This window comes from Symphalangus syndactylus, chromosome 1, assembly GCF_028878055.3.
Source record: "Symphalangus syndactylus isolate Jambi chromosome 1, NHGRI_mSymSyn1-v2.1_pri, whole genome shotgun sequence".
In the NCBI taxonomy this organism is placed as follows: Eukaryota; Metazoa; Chordata; class Mammalia; order Primates; family Hylobatidae; genus Symphalangus; species Symphalangus syndactylus.
In genome coordinates this window covers 28046853-28070282 of record NC_072423.2, presented here as the reverse complement: position 1 = coordinate 28070282, position 23430 = coordinate 28046853, and the positions used below count along the sequence as shown (strand labels likewise).

Here is a 23430-nt window from a genome sequence, read left to right as displayed (position 1 = left end):
TCTGCTTAAGAATTTTCTCTGATCATGTTTTTTATCCAGCTTAGCTTGCCCATGTGGGCAGGTGACAAATGCAAGGGAGGTGACGCCCCCACCCAGAGCAGCCGCCAGCTGGTGATCCTGGTAGTTGGTGTATACACACCCCGGCTCCTTCACTGAGAAGTGTGCTTTGCGGGGCTTCCTGCAGATGTCAGCTCCAGCGCCCATGGCAGTCACTGGCTAATAATAACATACTCTACCAGTCGCCTTTCCTTCTCCAGTTGCACTTCCGTACTCCTCTATTGGCGTTTCCTGGGATCCCCTCTCAAAGAAGCCATTTGTACGTGAGTACCTGTCTCAGGTCTGTCTTAGGGGAACCCTAATGATGACATCTCCATTCCATAGAAGAAATGGTGCCCCCAAACAATTGTGTATACATTGAAAACATGCTATACATTCAGCAGAGAAGCTTAAAATCTAAAGCATTCTAAAGACTCTTTTGCCTATTGAGAATGAAATACTACATCTTAATTTACCTTATGGCAGATCTGGATTTGGGTATATATTGCTGAGTTTAGGCCTATTGAGGATATAACAGTAAAGCCACTCTCTGGTTACCTGTTGTAATGGGAAGGCATTATTGGCATGAATTATTAAAATGAAATGACCTCTAGACACAGTGGCTCACGCCTGTAATCCCAACACTTTTGGAGGCCAGTGTAGGAGGATCGCTAGAGCCCAGTAGTTCGAGACCAGCCTGGGAAACCGTTCAGGACCCTGTCTCTACAAAAAAAAAATTTTTTTTTAATTAGCCAGGTGTGGTGGAATGCATGTGCAGTCTCAGCTACTCTGGAGGCTGAGGCGGGAGGAATACTTGAGCCCAAGAGTTCAGGCTGCAGTAAGCTATGATCGTGCCACTGTACTGCAGCCTGGGTGACAGAGTGAGACCCTGTCCCCCCCCAAAATTTTTTTAAATAAAAATAAAATGAAATGGCCATCTGGCTGGTCATTTCAGGCTCCTTTATCAAATCTTGTTTCTGATGAGGCATCAGTAGCAGCTTCTGCAGGTAAAGGTGTTTAGAGGTACCCAGCAGGCCTATCCTTCCTCTCCCTCCCCTCCCTCTCCACCCACAGGAACATCTGTGGCCCACAGCATCCCTGGAGCCCGGGCTAAGCTGCTCTCCTCACCCTGCATGTCCGTCACCAGGAGGCAGCCACTTGTTTTCTGGTACACCCAGTGCTGGAAGGTGCAACATTTCTGACCAGCTTCTGATTCTCTTCTCAAGAAGTTTATTTCTTTCCCATCCCTGATGGAATACTTCACAAATTCTCCAATCAGCTCCTCCTCCACTGTAGCATACGGGATATTGTTCTCAGGCCGATGGATAAGAAAAATAGGAATGATCCTGGCAGGGAAGAGAACACAGGTGCACATCAAGGTCTCTGCTGGGAAGAGAGGCTCCTGTGGCATTTTACTCTCGCCTGGAGCAGCAGGGAGCGTAGAATTTGTCCCCAGTTCTGCTAGGTTTAGACTACAAATCCATCCAATGACTTTTTAGTGGGTAAGATATGTTTCTGTGTTTTATTTGTTGTTATAACTTCCTCCTTGGGAGGGGGTTTAATTGCTCATGTAGAAATGAATGTCTTCATTGTAGTCATATCTTAATGCCCCCTCAATCAATGACTATAATCTATCTATCAGTCATCCATTCATCTACTCACCCACCTATCCATTCATCCATCCATTCATCCTTCCTTCTACTCACCCTCCTCCTTCCCTCCCTCCATCTGTTCCTTCCTTCCTTCCATCTATCCTTCCTTCCTTCCATCTATCCTTCCTTCCTTTCATCCATCCATCCATCCACCCATCCATCCATCTATCCATCCATCCATCCATCCGTTGATCCTTCTTTCCTCTCATTCAGTCAACCAATACTTATTCAGTGGCCTGTATGTGTCAGATACTCTTCCAGATGCTATTCCTAAAAACAGCAGTAAAGAAAACAGAGGCTGTGTTCTCGGGGCTCTCACCTTTAAATTAAGGAGACTGGCAATAAGCAAGTAAATGCATGATGCTAAGCGCTAGGTGGGAAAACTCAGCAGTGAAGAGGAGACAGGGGCGTGCGGTGGAGCAGGGCATCTGTCTTGCGTAGGGAGGTCAGAGCAGCCCTTGTTCATGGATAAAGAGTATTTGAGCAGAGGCATATAGGAAGTGAGGGGAGCCATGAGGACATCGAAGGTAGAGCATTCCAGGTCGAAGGCACCCCAAGGGGAAATGCTCAGGGCAGGGGCAGGAGCAGGAGCACTCCTGGCGTGTGGCGGGAGTGCAGGGAGCTAGGGAGATTGGCAGAGGTTGGGGGAGGCAGAGGGGACAGGAAGCCAGGCCTTGGGGGACCTGGGAGACCATTTGGAAAACTTTCCCCTTTGTACTGAGTTGGGTGAGAAGCCATTGGAGGATTTGGGGCAAGGTGGGAGGGACAGGAGGAGATTTCTGCATGACAAAGATCACTGCCTCTCTGTGGAGAATAGGCCTGGGGCAGGGCAGGGAGACTGGGGCCAGGTAATGACGTCCAGGGAGCTGGAGAGGTGATCAGACACGGGACGGAGTTTCCAGCATTATCCATTTGCTGCCACATCATCCTACATGATGATTTCCTACCTATCTCTCTCTCTTCAAAGCACCTACACCTCCTCCCCCAGCTGCACCCTCAGCTTCCTGTTTCAGTGTGAAAACGGAAGGTTTAGGAGAACCTCTAAATGCTGCCACAAGCACATCCATATTCTCACCTCCTGGTCTGTGCCCATACACTGCGCCCTCTTCCTACTACGATGAGCCATCCCTGCTCCATCCTGAACCATATCCTCTACAGGTGCCCTGGTCCCCGCCCCTCTCAAATCCTCCAGGTATTGCTCCAGCAGTTTTTCCTCTCTCTCCTCCATCAATATTCCCTCTACAGAATCATTCCCAAGAGCCTAGCAGCATTCCATATAACTACACAGCATGGAGACCCCACAGCCCACCCCAACTACCGATTCACATTCGACATCGAAACTCAAATCCGCTGTAGCCTCGCTGTCTCCAGGTCTCCAGTCCCTCCCCTCCCATTCTCTCTTGAGCATCTGAAAGAGGCTTTCTCTCAAAAGAAGCCTCTGTCAAGGGCAGCACGACCATCATGCTGCTAAGTCCAGTGTTCTCTTCTCGGCCCCCACCCCCTTTGCTCTCAGCAGCTCTGGGCACAGTGGATCTCTCACTTCTTTCTGATACGCCTTTCCCTGGCTTCCTCAAGGCTTTTCTCTGCTTCACTGGCTACCTCTTCTCCGTCTCCTTTGTGAGTTCCTCATCTTCTCCCCAACCTTTAGACTCTGGAGGGCTCTGGAACAGCTCTTCTCTTTCTGCCCACAATCCCTAGCGACTTCCTTGCTTTAAATACCGTTCAGATGCCGATGACTGCCACATTTATGTCCCCAGTCCAGCCCTGTCCCTGAGTTCCCTGCCCACCATCTCCACGTGATGTCTCATGGGCATCTCAAATTTAACACTGCATTGGGCACACATGGCCATAAAGATGGCAACAATAGACACTGGGGCTTCCAAAATAGGGGAGGGAGGGAGGAGGGTAAGGTTGAAAAACTACCTATTGGGTACCATGTTCACTATTTGGGTGATGGGGTTTAGTTAAAGCCCAAACCTCAGCATCACACAATACAGCCATGTCACACACCTGCACATGGACCCCACGAATCTAAAAAAGAAAAGGAAAAATAAAGAAAAATAAAAAGCAACCACAATAAAAACATTTAAATGATATTTAAAATTTTACCATGGCAGAAACTGAAGAGCTCATTTGCCCCCACCCCCCACATCTGCCTCCTCTCAGTGACTGGCAGCTTGTGAAAACTGAGAATCAATTCATTCAATAAACATCCACTGAATAGCTGTGTCACAATCCCGAAGACTCACCAGGAGGGCACCGGTGACTAAGACACAGTCCCTGCCTTCCAGGGGCAGCTGTTGGGGAAGGTGCATCAGCACATAGTAAATGCTCCTGGCTCAAAATAAGTGTTTGGCAAAATATGAATGAATGAATGAATGCATGCATGAATATTTATGTATGTATGTATGTATATTTATATGTGTTTCTCAATTTCAGCACTATTGACATCTGGGCAGACAGTTCTCTGTGGGGGTGGCAGGGGGCCGTCCTGTGCACGTAGCCTGTTTAGCCGCCTCCCTGGCTTCTACTTCCCAGATGCCAGTAGTCCTTCCCGAATCCTGACCATCAAAAGTGTCTCCACAACCACCACTGTCCCCTGGGGGTTGTGAACCACTGACAGAGAATCCGATCTTACAAATTTGTAAATAGCCAGAGAAGAGATCACCTAGTTTAACGTTGACAACGTAGATATCACTTTCAAGGGCCTAAAATAGAATCACTGATGGCGGGCCATAGAGGCAAGAGGAAAACGTGAGATGCTGACTTTTGACTTTCATTAATTCTTTTTAGTACAAAATGTTTGTCAAATGAGTAAATGAACAAATAGGCTGTAATTATCTAATGTAGGCCCCTAACTATATGTTTAACGGATCAGAAAATCTACTTCTGGGAGGGACCGAGTGACCAGAGTGAAATGGCGACAGGGCAGCTATAACAGAGACCTATGCATGCAAAGATGTGACCAGTTGCCCTGGGGTAGGGATGGGGCAAAACCCCACAAAGAGCCCTTAAATGAAAATGCCTCAAAAATGGTATGGGTCTTGAATCAGGATCTTTAAAGGTAATTGTGTAGAATAATCCCATATAACATAGTGGCCACACAATGTCAGGAAAAGCTGTGGGGGTAGCAGAGATGGGTGAGCTCCTCTGCTGCCCATGTGGTTCCTTTCTCCCTTGAATAGCGCTAGTGAAGACCTGGTCACTTCTCTCTGAGAGGGAACGTGGGCCTCTAGACCCCCTCTCCCAGTAGAATGAACACGTAAGGCTTGTCTTTCACAATAGGAAGGAAAGCTCGAGCTGGGACCTCAGGTTCTGTGATTGCCACTCAGGAAACCATCTGTGCAAAGACTGCAACAGTGAGAAAATTAGGACAGTGAAAGATTTGACCTAACTGACTCCATTTTCCCTTTAACCTTCAAGCTGCCCTTGTTCATTCCTGGGCAGAGGCCAAAGTAACTTTGAGAGGAATTTAGTTTATAGTTTAACAAACAAAGATGGTAACAGCCCCTCTCCAAAACAAACCACCTCCTTGCTTGGGGACCAGACCACCTTTGTAAAACCAACAACTTAGCCACAAGATTAGAAATTATGGCTCAGGTGTCATGCAGCCAGAGGCCACGATATTCCTAACCTCCCCACTTGCTCCCATAGATAACATTACCAGTGTAAATCCTAAGACTGGTGTTTGAGGTATTTTTCAGACCCTGTATTCTGATGGATCAGCTGGCACCACCCAGACTGGTAAAACTGGCTCATCTGGTCTTGTGGCCTTCACCTAGGAACAGACTCAGTGCAAGAGGACAATTTAGTCTCCCTGATTCCATCCCTGACCCTACTAATAAGCAGTCCCTATTTCCTAGCCCCCTGCATTCTAAACTATAAAAAAACAAAAAACAAAAAAAAACCCCTAGCCTCCAAATTTTCAGGGAGGCTGATTTGAGTAATAATAAAACTCCAGTCTCCCATTTAGCCAGTTCTGTCAGAGGTGTGTGAACCAGAGCAGCTCCATCCTGAATAGGAGCTGGGTAAAAAGAAGGCTGAAACCTACTGGGCTGCATTCCCCGATGATTAAGGCATTCTAAGTCACAGGATGAGATAGGAGGTTGGCACAGGATACAGGTCATAAAGACCTTGCTGATAAAACAGGCTGCAATAAAGAAGCCGACTAAATCCTACCAAAACCAAGATGGCGACAAGAATGACTTCTGGCCTTCCTCACTGTTACACTCCCACCAGTGCCATAACAATTTACCAATGCCATGGCAATGTCAGGAAGTTGCCTATTTATATGGTCTAAAAAGGGGAGGCATGGATAATCCACCCCTTGTTTAGCATGTCATCAAGAAATAACCATAAAAATGGGCAACCAGCAGCCCTTGGGGCTGCTCTGTCTATGGAGTAGCCATTCTTTTATTCTTCTACTTTCTTAATAAACAGGCTTTCACTTTACTCTGTGAACTTGCCCTGTATTATTTCTTGCGTGAGATCCAAGAACCCTCTCTTGGGGTCTGGATTGGGACCGCTTTCCGGTAACAGCTCTATGTATAATAAACCCTTTTTTTTTTTATTATACTTTAAGTTTTAGGGTGCATGTGCACAACATGCAGGTTTGTTACATATGTATACATGTGCCATGTTGGTGTGCTGCACCCATTAACTTGTCATTTAACATTAGGTATATCTCCTAATGCTATCCCTCCCCCCTCCCCCCACCCCACAACAGGCACCGGTGTGTGATGTTCCCCTTCCTGTGTCCATGGGTTCTCATTGTTCAATTCCCACCTGAGTGAGAACATGCGGTGCTTGGTTTTTTGTCCTTGCAATAGTTTGCTGAGAATGATGGTTTCCAGCTTCATCCATGTCCCTACAAAGGACACGAACTCATCATTTTTTATGGCTGCATAGTATTCCATGCTGTATATGTGCCACATTTTCTTAATCCAGTCTATTCTTGTTGGACATTTGGGTTGGTTCCAAGTCTTTGCTATTGTGAATAGTGCCACAATAAACATACGTGTGCATGTGTCTTTATAGCAGCATGATTTATAATCCTTTGGGTATATACCCAGTAATGGGATGGCTGGGTCAAATGGTATTTCTAGTTCTAGATCCCTGAGGAATTGCCACACTGGCTTTACAATGGTTGAACTAGTTTACAGTCCCACAAATAGTGTAAAAGTGTTCCTATTTCTCCACATCCTCTCCAGCACCTGTTGTTTCCTGACTTTTTAATGATGGCCATTCTAACTGGTGTGAGATGGTATCTCATTGTGGTTTTGATTTGCATGTCTCTGATGGCCAGTGATGATGAACATTTTTTCATGTGTCTTTTGGCTGCATAAATGTCTTCTTTTGAGAAGTGTCTGTTCAAATCCTTCACCCACTTGTTGATGGGGTTGTTTGTTTTTTTCTTGTAAATTTGTTTAAGTTCATTGTAGATTCTGGATATTAGCCCTTTGTCAGATGAGTAGATTGCAAAAATTTTCTCCCATTCTGTAGGTTGCCTGTTCACTCTGATGGTAGTTTCTTTTGCTGTGCAGAAGCTCTTTAGTTTAATGAGATCCCATTTGTCAATTTTGGCTTTTGTTGCCATTGCTTTTGGTGTTTTAGACATGAAGTCCTTGCCCATGCCTATGTCCTGAATGGTATTGCCTAGGTTTTCTTCTAGGGTTTTTATGGTTTTAGGTCTAACATTTAAGTCTTTAATCCATCTTGAATTAATTTTTGTATAAGGTGTAAGGAAGGGGTCCAGTTTCAGCTTTCTGCATAAGGCTAGCCAGTTTTCCCAGCACTATTTATTAAATAGGGAATCCTTTCCTCATTTCTTGTTTTTGTGAGGTTTGTCAAAGATCAGATAGTTGTAGATATGTGGCACTATTTCTGAGGGCTCTGTTCTGTTCCATTGGTCTATATCTCTGTTTTGGTACCAGTACCATGCTGTTTTGGTTACTGTAGCCTTGTGGTATAGTTTGAAGTCAGGTAGCATGATGCCTCCAGCTTTGTTCTTTTGGCTGAGGATTGGCTTGGCAATGCAGGCTCTTTTTTGGTTCCATATGAACTTTAAAGTAGTTTTTTCCAATTCTGTGAAGAAAGTCATTGGTAGCTTGATGGGGATGGCATTGAATCTATAAATTACCTTGGGCAGTATGGCCATTTTCATGATATTGATTCTTCCTACCCATGAGCATGGAATGTTCTTCCATTTGTTTGTATCCTCTTTTATTTCATTGAGCAGTGGTTTGTAGTTCTCCTTGAAGAGGTCCTTCACATCCCTTGTAAGTTGGATTCCTAGGTATTTTATTCTCTTTGAAGCAATAGTGAATGGGAGTTCACTCATGATTTGGCTCTCTGTTTGTCTGTTATTGGTGTATAAGAATGCTTGTGATTTTTGCACATTGATTTTGTATCCTGAGACTTTGCTGAAGTTGCTTATCAGCTTAAGGAGATTTTGGGCTGAGACAATGGGGTTTTCTAGATATACAATCATGTCATCTGCAAACAGGGACAATTTGACTTTCTCTTTTCCTAATTGAATACCCTTTATTTCCTTCTCCTGCCTGATTGCCCTGGCCAGAACTTCCAACATTATGTCGAATAGGAGTGGTGAAAGGGGGCATCCCTGTCTTGTGCCAGTTTTCAAAGGGAATGCTTCCAGTTTTTGCCCATTCAGTATGATATTGGCTGTGGGTTTGTCATAGATAGCTCTTATTATTTTGAGATATGTCCCATCAATACCTAATTTATTGAGAGTTTTTAGCATGAAGCGTTGTTGAATTTTGTCAAAGGCCTTTTCTGCATCTATTAAGATAATCATGTAGTTTTTGTTGTTGGGTCTGTTTATATGCTGGATTACGTTTATTGATTTGTGTATGTTGAACCAGCCTTGCATCCCAGGGATAAAGCCCAGTTGATCATGGTGGATAAGCTTTTTGATGTGCTGCTGGATTCAGTTTCCCAGTATTTTATTGATGATTTTTGCATCGATGTTCATCAGGGATATTGGTCTAAAATTTAACAAACTCTTTATTGCAATTTCCATGTCTTAATAAATCAGCTTTGTCTGGACAGCGGGCAAGGTGAACCCATCTAGCGGTTACATGCACACACCAGCTGGGGCACAGGTCCTGCCCTGCTCACTTGCTCTTGCCTCCATGAGAACTGGGATGTTCTCCCGGAAGAATGCCCTGAGCTTCTCCACCCAGGCTGTGCCTTCTCCCAGGAGGTAAGCTGAAGGCTTTACATGGTTATTAACTTGAGCCAAAGGTGGTTGGAAAAACATTATTTTTTATTAAAACAAATATAGTCATAGAGGAAGGAGGACACAACATTCAATAGAATTTAAAAGCTATAAAATATTGCCCTTCAAAAAAATTACACCTGTGGGCCAGCTACTTTGGATGAAGCCCCCAGACCCTTTGGCGGGCACACAGGCATCCTCCTCTGCCACTTAGGAGCATTCCCTGGAAACTGTGAGAATCCCATTCACTTCACCAAGAGGACACAAAGGCTTGCTCACGAGCAGAATCTGAGCCAGAACAGTGTCCTTCTAGAACCCTACCCCTGGACACAAGGCAGTGAGCCCCTGTAATACCAGCGTACCCTGATTACTGTCATGCCAGAGTCTTTGAGGCATTCTTTCTCATTTTAAGATAGAACCTCTTTGTGTCTTGTTAAAGAAATTTCAAATTTCAGCCAGATGGGAGCGGGCACATTAGGGCAGTGGGCCTTTCCCGCAGCCCTGAAATTGGTGCAGCCGCCATGCCATCCTCTGTCGTTCTTTGTCACTTCTGCAGGATCCAGGGCACCCTGGTTCCCTCCTGAGGACCGACCCCCTGTGGCTACTGACCCTTTGGCCAACAAAAGGGTTCACGGTTTGCTTGGGCTGTTATTAATTCTGCATCCCTGGTGGGGAAAAAAACCAGAAACAAGAGCTGGGCATTATTCAGGGTCTTAATTAGGCCTGGCCTCTGCCCAGCAGGACGCCATTTGCATAGACAGTGTGACTCCATTGATATTCATGAATTCAAAAACAGAAGCTGCCCAAATGAGGAGTGTTTTCTCTCCTCACATGCTCCATTAAAAAAGGCTTCTTCAGGCCTGCTTCATTGCCTGGAAATAAATATGGGGGTGGCCCCAGCAGGGATCGGTCTAGGGGCTGTGGCAATGGGGGAGGGGAACAGGACTCCTGGTCCTCTCTCTAGACGTGCAGGCTTTCAGAGAAGGTTGGTAATATACAGGGTCAGCTCTGTGTGCGTGTGTTGTGTGTATGTGTTGTGTGCATGGTTTGTGGTTTTGTGTGTGTGTGTGATGTGTATACGTATGTGTGGTATGTGTGTGCTGTGTGTATGTGTGTATGTGTGTGTGGTATGTTTGTGTGGTGTGTATGTGTATGTGTGTATTGTCTGTGGTGTGTGTGTTATGTGGGTGTGTGTGGTGTGTGTTGTGTTTATGTGTATGTGTGTGGTGTGTGTGGTGTGTGGGGGTGTGTGTGGTATGTGTGAGGTGCGTGTATGAGATGTGTGTGTGTATGTGTCTGTGTATGTGGTGTGTGTGTGGTGTGTTGTATGTGTGGTGTGTGGGGGGGTGCGTAATGCATATGTGTGTGTTGTATGTGTGGTGTACATGTGTGTGTGGTGTGTGTTGTGTGTTGTGTGTTTATGTGGGGTGTGTGTGTGGTGTGTGGTTTGTGTATGGTGTGGTGTGTTTGTGCATATGGTGAGTGTTGTGTGTTTGTGTGTGATGTGTGTGTGGTATGTGTGTTGTATGTGTGGTGTGTGTGTTTGTATGTAATCTGTGTGGTGTGTATGTGTGGTGTGGGGGTGTGTGGGGTGTGTGTGTGTGGGGTGTGTGTGTTGTGGGTGTGTTTATGTGTATGGTGAGTGTTGTTTGTGTGGTGTGTGTGTATGGTGAGTGTTGTTTGTGTATGGGGGGTGTGTGTGTGTTTTCTGGCTGTAGAGTCCTCTGATTTAGGTTCCATAAACATGGAGTCTGGCCCAGAGGCCCTTCTGAGGCCCGTTACTCCTCCCATGTACCATCAGCATTCGTGTGGTCACAAACTCTCCCCTTGTAAGGAATGGGAAAGTGGTTTAGATAGAAAAATGTCCTAACCTGTCTTTAAGGCAGTGGCCTATTTAATGTGATGCTAATGCAGCAAATGAATCAGCCTCCTGATCCTTCACTTGCATGAGCCCTTTCCAAGTCCCTAGATCAATCTTGATATTTATAATTTTGTGTTCTTTTCTTTAAGAAGGGCCCAAATTTGCCAGGCATGGTGGCTCATGCCTATAACACCAGCACTCTGGGAGGTGAGGCAGGAAGATCACTTGAGGTCAGGAATTGGAGGCCAGCCTGGGCAACATACAGAGACCTTGTCTCTACGAGAAAATTTTTTTTAATTAGCCGGGTGTGGTGGTGGGCACCTGTAGTCCCAGTTACTTTGGAGGCTGGATCGCTTGAGCCCAGGAGGTTAAGGCTGCAGTGAGCCGTGATTGCACCACTGCCCTCCAGCCTGGACAACAGAGGGAGACCTTGTCTCTTAAAAAAAATAAAAAAGAAAGAAAAGAAAGAAAGAAGCCCAAATTGCATAGGAGTGAAGCCACACAAAACTTGGGTCTGTCCCTGCTGGAGGGCACTGTGGTTCTGTGTGTGGTAGGGTTGACTTGTGGGTTAAATCTTTTGTTTTCTGAAGAAAACTTAAGAGGACAGAGACTGGGAAGAGCGGGGCTTGGGGAAAAAAGGAGCCGGTTCCCATATCGTGAAAGCTTAACTCAGTCCAGATGGCTGTCTGTGTAATTAACAGAAAAGCAATTGTAAGTGTGTACTGAAGTGTGTTAAGCATTTCTTGAGAAAGAGCAGAAAGTGTTATACTTTACGCATGGTCTTCCAAATGTACTACCCAAGGGAAACTATTTTTCCCATTTCGTGAGTTAACAGGTGCAATGCAGACAAGAATTTCTTCCTTCTTCCTTCTCCCAGTTTTTACTGATAGGTAAATAGCTGCTCTGTCTGAAACTTCCAACATGCACTAGCTAAGCCCTTTTTCTGTCCATTTAAGCATGCAGATATGATCTCAACCAGACAAACAGAGCCGCAAACACAAGCTCCAGGCTCCCCAAAATTTGCTTGGGCCAGTAAATATTTAGGCAAAGAGTAGGTAAAAGTGGGTGTGATTTACCTCTGGAGGATTCCAGGAAGCGGGTACTATGTTACTATGTTTCTGATCACCCAATCTACTCTCCCTAATACATTGCCATATTTTATTTTCATCATGGGACTAATCGCCTTGTGATATCTCTTATTCTGTTCTATTTGCTTACTGTTTAGACAATGTAATAGCTATGAGAGTAGATATCCTTTCTTTTCTATTTAACATGGTAGATTCATTTTTTTGGCTGGATTAATCCATACACCCATCCATCCATCCATTCATTTATTTAAAGAATATCTTCTTAAATATTAAATATAATATTATTATATTATATAATATTAAATATCCTACCCAGCAAGGGGTAGGATAGCAGCCGTGTGAGCCCTCATGGAGCTTACAGACTGAGAGATCAGCTGAAACATTTGCCTTACTGTTCCTTCTCACTCTCTCATCCCTCCCAGTCCCCAACGAGTCAGGAGGGTGACACGAGGCAGGGTAAACACACTTACTCAGGTACTTCTCCAAAGCCTTCCAGAGGCTGTGCTTCAGCAGCGTAGATCTTGGCGTAATACCTGGCAGTATTTTGAACATAGCATTCCTATATCACCAAAATACATACAGAGCTCCAGTGACTACAGGAAATTCAAACAGTATTGCCCAGTAAGACTATTCGGGAGATTTCCCAGTAAGGTAAAGCCAATGAACTGACAAGCCCATCCCCTGGTTGGGGTCGCAGAGACAACGATTATTAGAACCTAGAGTTGGCCACTTAGGGAGGAGCTCTGAGACGTGAAGGAACTGTCCGGGTGGAGGTCAAGTGGTCTCCAGGACCAGGTGTCCCTGAACTATAAAATTTCTCGAGCCAGCAGGGCCAAAATTCACCCCAGAACTAAGGGGACTGGCCCCTCATCACGTCATCAGGTGGCACTTGGGGCACTACTGGGTTTCCTGTGAGATCTGCCATTGCAATCCCTTTTCAAAGGTGTAATTGGAGTAGTCAATAATGAACAGCACAAGATTTCTGCCTTAGAAAAAGCTAAGTGGATTCTGCATCCTACGCTGTGGGGCTTTTCTGAGCGAGAATCCAGATGCTGGGAGGTTTTCCAAGACTGTGTCATATTTGAGATGGAGGGAATACTCAGAGAGAAAAGAAAAAAGCGGAGTGGATTGGGAGGAGAAAGGAATACAATGGGCAGAATCCTATATTCAGAGAGCAGGGCTGCCTTTAGAAGCACAAAGTCCCACGTGGCAGTGCCACAGGATCATGATGCTTAATGCTTGACTGTACCTGAGAGATTCATCTAAGTTTAACCTATGGATTTTAATATTTTAAATGTTTTAATTGTTTTAGATGTTTATGGTAAACATTTTAAAGGGGCACACAGCTGGTGAAAGACCCAACTTTCTTGACAGCTACACCAGTGCCGGTGTAAACAGTGAAATATGTGGACCAGGCATGGTGGTTCATGCCTGCAATCCCAGCACTTTGGGAGGCAGAGGCAGGAGGATCACTTGGGGCCCTCCAGGAGGTCAATACCAGCCTGAGCAACATAGGGAGACTCTGTCTCTGAAAAAAAAATTAAAAATTAGTTGGGCGTGATGGCATGCACCTGTAGTCCTAGCTACTTGGGAGGCTGAGGCAGGAGGGTTGCTTAAGGCCAGGAGGCCGAGGCTGCTGTGGAGCCATGATCATGCCACTGTACTCCAGCCTGGGGGACAGAGTGAGACACTGTCTGAAAAAAGAAAAAAGATGGAGTGAAATATATGGACCAAATATGTGGATAGGAGGAGGAAGGAGCGAGAGAAGCTAAGGCTTTCCTGCCCTATCCTCTCACCTCAAGTTCTGTGACTCAATAACACAGAGAAGTGGGAACTCAGCTAGAGACTTGGGTCTGTCTCCCTTCCTCTTTTATACACTACCATTAAACCAAACTCAGGAAGGCAGAAAACAAGACCAATGCTGACCCTTCTGGATATACCCGACCCCTCTCCCTCTCCACAAAACAAACCCAAACAAAACACTCCAGCAACTAGTGCTGATGTTATCTGTTCCTGGGGACCCTGGCATCTAGTATAGCTTAGAATCCCCACTTTCCATATCATCCTAGGTCCAAGTAGACTCAAACCCCCAGGGATGTCATAGGGCTTCTTAGAAACAAAATCAATTACATCTCGGGTTAGAACTGGTGAGGTGTCTCTAGGCATTGGATGAGTCCCCAGTAGCTGGCATAAGGCCAAGAAATTACTCTCGAGAAGTGAGAAGTGATCCCCAGCATTGAGATTGAATTGAAACCCCGAAAGAGGAAAAACACCCTTTTGAAGATATTCCTATCAATCCTGAGTCTGATTTTCATCTCCTCTTATCATGGGTGGCTCTTGCACCAGAAGTGACAGCCTTTGGGCAGATGGACCCACCTGGGCAGCGAGCTTGTAGTTCCTTTGGATGAGCTCATCATTATTTCTGGTCCCATAGGCAACGGCATTGTGCACCTTAAGCACACAGGCATGGCCAGGTTTGAAGACAGGCGTGAGGCCGTGCATCACTGTGCTGCGGAAGGCTTTGCGGTGAACCCCTTCTCCAAAGTGCAGCTCCTCCGTGGCGATCTGACCACGCAGGCGGCCCCCAAAGTAGCTGTCATGGAGGAAGTCTTCTTTGAAGATGAGTTGGCTGAATTCAATCTCTTCACATCCTGAAACACAGCACAGCTTTGGTTGGAAAGAATACCTCCCAGTCCTGCTCCTTGGCTAACTCCACATGGGGAGGGTCCCCACATAAAGACAATGACAAGGCTGACCTGCAGAACCAAGAGGGTGCAGACACACTTACCCTTCAAAAGAGGCATAGCTAAAAGAAGAGATGAGTGGGTTGGTGAGGAGGAGACAGGTCATTGAATGAGAATGTGGGAACATCAGTGAGAGATGGGTTGGAGCAAAACTGGAAAGATCAGGAAAAGAATTCTAGACAGACCTGGAAAATATAAGTGGAACCAAGCAAAATAACAAAAGGCAAGTTGAAAAGATGGGAAAAGTGTAAAGGAGGGAAGAAAGACCAATGATAAGATCTGATAGTATCGGATCAACCTTTTTTTCATTATTGCCCCCCACCCCCCGCAACCACGGAATCTTTGCTGGAATTTAATTGCCTGCCATGAAAGTTTAATACCACAAATGTACTATCTGTTTATGTACCATATGTATATCTGTTCTTTATACAGAAAAAGAGTAACTTTTTTTTGCCTCCCAAGAACCAATACTGCCTCCATTGAGAAAGCATGTGATAAGTATAAGGAACAGGTAGCAATAAACAAAACAAAAAGAATAGTAAAAAGAATTGCCTTTGAAGAGAAATTGAAAAAAAGGTAGAATTATTTTGGATTTATTTATAAAAAGAAAAGTAGAATTATTTTCAGTTTTCTAGCAGCTTTTTTTTTTTGTCTGTTTGTTTTTTTTGCAGAGTGGATTCTACACGTGTTTGAGATGACAGTGAATTTAATCAGGAAGGTCCATTTTAAACTAGAGATGACCCAATCGGACTTCTCATTCACTGAGAGAAGAAAATTAGGTGGCTTTCAATGAAATAAGATTGTTTGGATTTTTTAAATCCTTTCTACTTCTCAAAACTGATGAAAACTGACATCTTCCTGAATGTTTACAAGAAGAAAGAGATCATGGGTCGTGTGAAAAATCTTACTTCACGTTTTTATATACAATGCTTAAGGAAATATTTTTCCTCCTTTCAAAATATTTCAAATCATACGATTTGAGACTGATGGTAGCTATTAAAACTATAAGGAGACTGAAACTATTCTGATAGGGTATTGGTTAAGGTCTTGGCCTAATTACTGCCAGAAAGAAAGAAAGGGAGTGGGGTTGGGTGGATTTTCAAACAGAAAAACTAGGTGAAGAGCTAGAATCTGCTGGAAGAAAGACGATATTCCTAAAGGTGCTCCTAGCATTTTCGCAAAGGCTAGCAGAAGACTATGGGACCCCTGAATATGCCACCCTCAAATCTGCCTCTTTGGTAAAAGGATTGTTGAGCTGAAGGCAATTAAGAAGAAGCAGAGGCAAGAAAGCTCTCTGCCTTCCCTCTATTTGCCAAAAATCGGAACATAAATTAATAAGACAAAAAAAATTCTACTCCCCCTTCTACCAGGAAGAACAAAGGTTAATGACTGAAGACAACTTTAGACCCTGATGGGCCTGGAGATGGGCACCAGACATTAACAAGCATTAATGAGAATCCAGATGCTGGGAGATTTTCCAGGGCTGTGGAAATGCCTTTCCACAAGCTACTGCCCTTACCTGCTCAAAGTCCTTCCCTCTGCCCTGTCCCTTCTCTAAAAATGCACCATGCTTTGTCGTAGATGCTGTATAAGCTGGAATTCAAACCCCTTCTTAAATGAGCACTTCTGGAGTGTCTGCCATGTATATATGAATTATACATGTTCATAAACTTGTTTGATTTCTCTCATTAATCTTTTGTTACAGGGATCTGTTCCAACTAAGAACTTATGAGGATTGAAGAATAAATTATTTTTTCCCCCAGTAACTCCTACTGAGTAACCTGTCCTAGGTTTCTGGAGAGAACTGGGTTGGAGCTGCAGGAAAACAGGCAAATGGGACATTTTCTCAGATAAAGTTTTAGGCAATAGCTGGATCACAGATTTTACTCTAAGTAACAGAACCAGAAAAAAATTAATTGATGGAGAAAAGCACAGTGTTACTTTAACAGTTAAATTTAAAAATTAGGTGAGAAAATAGAGAGGGCTCTACGGCTGGAGTCACTGGGCTATAGTGGTGGTACCATTTCCACCAAATGGCCAGTAGCTCATCCCCACTGGGGTCTCTCGCCTGACTAGTAATCCTTGAGAAATGAGCTCATGCAAACCTAAACCAATAAAACCATAGCAAGTGTCTGAGATGTGAGTGCCAATCAATGCTAAGAAGCTGATGAAACAGAGACTCCCTTGTGAGAGGCTTTTTATTTTCTGAAGTATTAGGAGGAAGGGGATTCTTTTGCATATTTTGCCTTCTGGGGAGATGAGAGCAGAAATGGAGGAAGGATTTTAAATTATAACACACGTATGCTACACACTAAAGACGGGTATTTAGCATCTGAGTGGGTTTGTGAAGAGCTTGTATTTAAGTTTACTATTTTGGGTTAATGTCACAATATTTGCTAGGCCATTTCTTTTTCTTTTTTTTTTTTTTGAGATGGAGTCTTGCTCTGTCGCCAGGCTGGGGGGCAGTGGCATGATCTCAGCTCACTGCAACCTCCATCTCCCTGGTTCAAGCCATTCTCTTGCCTCAGCCTCCTGAGTAGCTGGGATTACAGGCACGTGCCACTACACCGTGCTAATTTTTGTATTTTTAGTAGAGACGGGGTTTCACCATGTTGGCCAGGATAGTCTTGATCTCTTGACCTCGTGATCCCACCTGCCTCGGCCTCCCAAAGTGCTGGGATTACAGGCGGGAGCCACCGCACCTGGCCTATTGCTAGACCATTTCTAAGTCGAGATCTCAGTTTCTTGCTTTTGATACACTGGATGTGACTGCATTTTGATTACTTTTATTACCTGTTTCTGCAGAGATTTCAGGAGTTCTGTTTGTTTTAAAAATCAGTACATGCAGTAAATCTTTAAGATGCTAGTTCAATTAACTGTCAGAATTTATCCATATTTCTCCTAAAACTGACCGTGGATCCTCCCTTGTGCTGAAAGTCATGGTCACATGGGGTGAGGCTGGACCGCCGTGGTGTATGGAGCTGGCCTTCTGCAGCTCCTGAGAACTCATGACGGGCGGCTCTTCCCAGTCCCATGATGTGTGATGTCACACTGGTGGTTTAAAAGTGGCCACACTGAGAGTATTTACATCATGGAAATTGTAGGACCCAGAACTTGCCCAACCCTCAGCATGTTGTTAAATATTTACTCCAGCACACCACCAGGCAAGGGTGGGCATGGGTGGGTGTAGGTGGGTAAGTAATTCTCCTTAAGAGGGAAGACACGGCAAACACAGATTCCACCAAACTGTGGAAAACTCAGTAGGTGGCCCAGGGACAGCACGAGCATTCATGAGCAGCAGTGTTAGGCTGTGGCTAACACCAGGTGCCAGAAGAAAGCAGACAAGCCCATCTTTTGTTTTCACTAAGACACAAACGAATGGAGTGATCCTCCAGACACCTGGCTGTCTTTGGGAGTCTGCTCAGTCAAAGTGAAGGGAAAATTGAACAAACAAAACAAGCTGTAATGAGTCCCAGTAGCTGAAAAATCCCATGCAGAAGGGCTGAATGCAAGAACAATGCTTAAAGGGAAAAGTCAAATCCAAACTCCCCTTCTACATGTTCCCTAAAACTCCACTGCTACAGTGTAGCATCCAATTCTGGATATCTGTAGCCTAATGAACTTACAATAGGAAGTATGGCCCTACATTCACATTGAATTGGCTCAAGAATTGTCATTCATTTCTCAAGTCACGCCATAGCTCTCCTTCTCGGTTGGAAGAGTCCATAGGATTACTGCTTCTACTCTTTACTCCGGGAGCTATTTTATGCTTTACAGTAAGCCCATTTCCTCTAGCAGGCCAACCCCAACTGACTTACCTTTAGTATCCTGGCGACTTGACAGCTGTTTGAGAACTAGAAGAAGACAAAGCAGAGAATGGCTTCAGTACAAATGTCCATTGTGAACGGGCAAGGGCCATTGGTTTTTCATTGAAAACTGAGAAGCTGTGGTTTACCTTCAGCTGTGAGGTTAAATTCAGCAGTCACTTTTCCGTAGCTGTTCTTGATGCAGCAGTAATAGAGGCCCTGGTCCTTCGGACTGGCTTGCACGATGGCAAAGGAAACAGTGGAGTTGTCCCCTGCACTGCAATGAGGAATATTCACATTGACACACTTCATCATTCTACGGTTGCATTTTTTTCTAATATACTTAAGGAGAAAGAAGCTAAGGCTTCCCTGCTCATGTTTTCAGCCAATGAGCTGCCCAAAGGGCAAAATCACGATCAGCTGTATAAATAATTGATTTATCCACAGAGGAGAGTCATTACATTTTGGCTAACACACTCACTCCAATAAGCGGTATAAATACAAAGAAACGTTCAGTAGGTTTAACTGCCATGAGTAGAGCAAAGAATTGAAATTGTGAATTCTGGGAGCTGTTGTTAACATTTCTGCTCAGAATTCAGCTCAATTGTGTGACTAATCCGGGTGTCCTGTGCTTGAAGGAAAGTCTGATAACTCCAAACCCAAACTTATACAGATACAATAAGGGACAAGAGAAAACGGGGTTCTTAGCTTTATGCTACATAAGGATTCGTGACTGACGGCCCCTTTGTAATAGTGTCCTGTACTCCCCTAGTGAGGTACCAACCATCCAACTATTCACCCACCCAAAATTATTAAGTTCCCGTCACTGTGCTATGAAAACTAAAACTGGTGGTGGTGGTCGTATTGGTGGTGATGATGACAGTGATGATGATGCTGATAGCTAATGTGCACTGAGCATTTGGTATGTACCAGGCATTGTGCCAAATCACATAAAGATCAATTTCATGATGTCCTCAGAACAACCTAATGAGAGAACTACGTTTACTATTCTCAGTTTGCAGATGAGGAAACTGAGGCATAGAAAAATTTAAGCAAATGATTTTGACCTCATTAAGCTGCCTCCCCAAGTAAATTATGGTTCCTGCCCTCAAGTCTGGGATAATTTGAAACATAGGGAGAGCCACATATTTATTCCAAAGTCTCAAACAAAAAACTTACTTTACAGCAAAAAAAAAAAAAAAAAGATATTCAAATGTTGTTCTGGTTTTGTTCTTTAAAATGAACTTTGTTTAAACATTCACCAAGATTCTGTGTATGTATGTGTATACATGTGTGTGGTGTACATTTTAGCTTGGGTTCGTTTTATAGTTCAACAACAAAAATTCACCTAGCTTGAGTTTGTCTCAGTTGCATGTTCAAAAAACGTGTTCATTATTGGTTGGTTTTTCGGTAGACTTCAAGCCTCCAATATATACATTCCTTCCCTGGAATATACCAGTGGCTTAAAACGAAGTTCACTAAATCATTCTACTTCCTTCATTCCTGGGGTCTCTGAACATATCCCGTTGTATGGTTAAAACTGGATGTGAACAAGTCCAGTTACAAGGGGGAGATTTCTGGACAGGGCAGTAAAACACGGAGCAGGCCACAGAGGAGGCTTGTGGAAAGTCCTTCTCCAAGGCTCTAGGATCGGCACAGGCTTTCTGTCATTGAAAGGGGCAGGCGAGGGCTACCTGAAGGGCTGGGTGCTGAACTAGAACTGTCCCGTGAACATCTTCCTTCCAGCCTAGAAATTCTCCGATACTTGGCCCAGAACTATGAAGACCGTTTTTCCTGGCTTGGCCCGTGGTCCCCACCCAAGGCTTTCTTCTAGAAGGAATACATGTAGGAGTCAGTTCTGGATCCCAACCCTGAGGCCGACCTCAGGTGTGCTATGTAGCCTCTCACCCTCAGTTTCCTCCTCTGTGAAAGCAGAACGAGCAAGATCACTGCTCAGATGGGTCATGACACCGGCGTGTGAAGCTTCAGCGAAAAGCCCAGTCTTGAGAGTGGTCATGAGTCATTACTTCATGGTGAGCAGTAGTATTAGTGGGGAACAGTAGTATTAGTGTGCTTTCTCCATGAAACAAAACGACCTCGGAAGTCCCAAAGAGTTCTATCCAACATTTGTGGAGTATCTGCTCTGTGCTTAGTACTGGGGGATTCAATGATGAAAAAAAAAAGGCATAGTCCTTGCCCTTGAGGGTCTTCTAGTCTGGGAGGAAATGGACAAACAGAAAATACCAATACAGCTGTAGAAAGCAAGAACAAGTGATCTTGTGCCTTTTTTAACCAAGAGGGTAAGTTCAATTTCATATCCTTTTACCCTGTAAGGGACAAATCTTTTTACCTTAGGAAATGGCCACAGACAGCAGAATGGCAGTGGTGATTAGCTGTGCAGACAAATGCAAAAGAAGCCCATGTCCAGAGCGTGATCAGAGGAACACAAAGAGTGAAGTTGGCTGCAGGGAGAGGGTACTTAGCATGGGGACTTCTCTGAGAGATCCCATCATCCATCACCAGCCCTACCTAAGGAGCCAGGGCTTGGCAGCACCCCCGCCCACCACTCAGTCTGGGCTGAGAAGTCCTCGGGTTGTTTCTCCCAGGGCCATCCAAGGAGATCCTCGCATCCCAGCAGCCAGCTCCTCATCCACTGGTTCCCAGCAGGAACAACATGACCTGTGCTCCATGACCTTGCTCAGCTATCAGCAGAGCCACTCCACGTGGACAGCTGCCCTTTCAAAAGCCCAGGGAACTCAGAAGGACCTCTCTTCCCAGAGTGGAGAATGGGTTCCTGGTTACCAAGAAGGTACTGATGGCCAAATATCACCAGAGGGTGCCACCTTGAGGTCTCCATGGAGCCAAGACATGCCACTGCTACACAGAGACTCAAACCAAGCTACCACTTTCTTCTTCTTGGTTTCTTCAAAGTATATTAGTCTTGCCCTACCCACAAGAAAGTCTTCTGACACCTAATTTCCACGCTTTAGCCTGTTAAGGAAAGTACCCAAAACTTGTGGACAAAGACAGGAGGAGGATCATAGTCATTGTTCAACAGGATCACTTGAGGATGATCTAGTGAAAGGAGAATGCTTTGCTATTTCCCATTTACACAGAACCCACTCAGACACTTTAAGTTACAGGTTAACTTTTAGGTTTCTGTGCAGTAGAAAAGAAATTCCCAAAGTTTATTACCTGTCAAACATTAACCAGCGTTATATCTATTTCAAAATGTATTTCCGCATTCCTTTGCCTGATGGACTATCTAAATCTTCATTCCTCAAATGCTCCTCTGAACAATCTTGCCATCATACAGGTTCCCTCATGATTTAGTAAGTTCAAGAAGACCTTTGCTCCACGTTCATATTATATTTGAGAGATTTCAACTCTTTGAAAATGATACAAGACAGTGACATATTTCATGGAGGCACAAGTGAAGGGAAACGCTGGACTGGAAGTAGGCATGAGAGAAATTAGCAAACATTTGAAAACCCGCTTCAAATAATATAAATGATCTCTCAATAAACAAATGAGTTATGACTCCTAAATATTCTCAAGTGTTAGCATGGAGAAAGCAAATGGGTTCAACTAAGCCAGACACTGTCACCAAGGATAAATGAAGCAAACATCACTAGGAATCAAAGGCCTTAGCCACACGTCATCAGTAAGTAGAATGCTTACTAATGACATATGCTCCCCAGGGGAAGGTTAGGTTTATGGTAAATACACATCAAATGGAAAAGGGACCCACAAATATTCAAGTGGTAATTCTGAGCTCAGAGCAAGGCTGATGAATGGAAAAACAGTGAAAATGCTGGTTAATTGTTCTTGGCTGACAGCTTCAGAAAATAATTTAAAATGAATAATTAGTGCCTTTTTAAGTGAAGCTCTAGGGAACCTCCTTGACTTAAAAAGCAAACCAGGCCGGGCGCGGTAGCTCACGCTTGTAATCCCAGCACTTTGGGAGGCCGAGGCGGGCGGATCACGAGGTCAGGAGATCGAGACCACGGTGAAACCCCGTCTCTATTAAAAATACAAAAAAAATTACCCGGGTGTGGTGGCGGGCGCCTGTAGTCCCAGCTACTCGGAGAGGCTGAGGCAGGAGAATGGCGTGAACCCAGGAGGCAGAGCTTGTAGTGAGCCGAGATCGGGCCACTGCACTCCAGCCTGGGTGACAGAGCAAGACTCCGTCTCAAAAAAAAAAAAAAAAGCAAACCATTTCTTTTCCATTATAATTCTTCTTAAGCCATACCTAAGACAGGCAGGGTAATGGTGACATTTTAGGCAAAGTGGTTATGCTATCAATCACAATCCAGTGAGATGCTCTGGAGTGATGTTAGTAGAAATGAAATCATAGCTCAAGTGTTCCATGATTACATTTGAGAAATAGTTTCCAGACATATGTTCCAAGCAGACATATTATGATTTAATTAAACAGAAAACTCAGATTTTCTCACTTTTTTAGTCTACTGGTGACAAAATTAAGGGGATTGGAACCCCTCCCATATCTTAGGGAGCTAAACTGGGAATCCTTTGGCAGAGGGTTATTTGACTTTCGAACCAGGTGATTTGTTTCTAGATTGTGTCAGATGAAGCTTGAATTCATCCGTTCACTTGAACAAGCATTTATTGCCAAGAAAAGCTGCTTAAAGAAGCCATTAATCAGGTTCATTCCACAGGGGATATTCTTGGCAATGATTGTCATGCTCATCTCTCACCTCCTCATTCTTCTCTCCTTTATTATCTTAAAGACATGGCCAGACGCAGTGGCTCACTCCTGTAATCCCAGCACTTTGGGAGGCTGAGGCAGGTGGATCACTTGAGGCCAGGAGTTCGAGACCAGCCTGGGCAACACGGCAAAACCCTGTCTCTACTAAAATTACAAAAGAAAATTAGCCAAGCATGGTGGTGTGCTCCAGTAATCCTAGCTACTCGGGAGGCTGTGGTGGGAGGATCACCTAAGCCCAGGAGGTGGAGGCTGCAGTGAGCTGTGATTGCACCAC

At 44.5% G+C, this 23430-nt stretch overlaps 1 protein-coding gene across 1 annotated transcript in view; it reads right to left on the bottom strand.

Moving 5' to 3' along the window:
• Positions 1 to 23430, bottom strand: part of ALPK2 (alpha kinase 2) — a 131647-nt gene that overhangs the window by 21691 nt on the left and 86526 nt on the right. Inside the window, exons 6-10 of the mRNA XM_055297851.2 lie at positions 18577 to 18704; positions 18440 to 18475; positions 14254 to 14528; positions 12348 to 12436; positions 1165 to 1382 (exon numbers count right to left, since the gene is read on the bottom strand). Coding sequence (XP_055153826.2) covers positions 1165 to 1382; positions 12348 to 12436; positions 14254 to 14528; positions 18440 to 18475; positions 18577 to 18704 — 746 coding nt within the window. The remainder of the gene's footprint in view (positions 1 to 1164; positions 1383 to 12347; positions 12437 to 14253; positions 14529 to 18439; positions 18476 to 18576; positions 18705 to 23430) is intronic.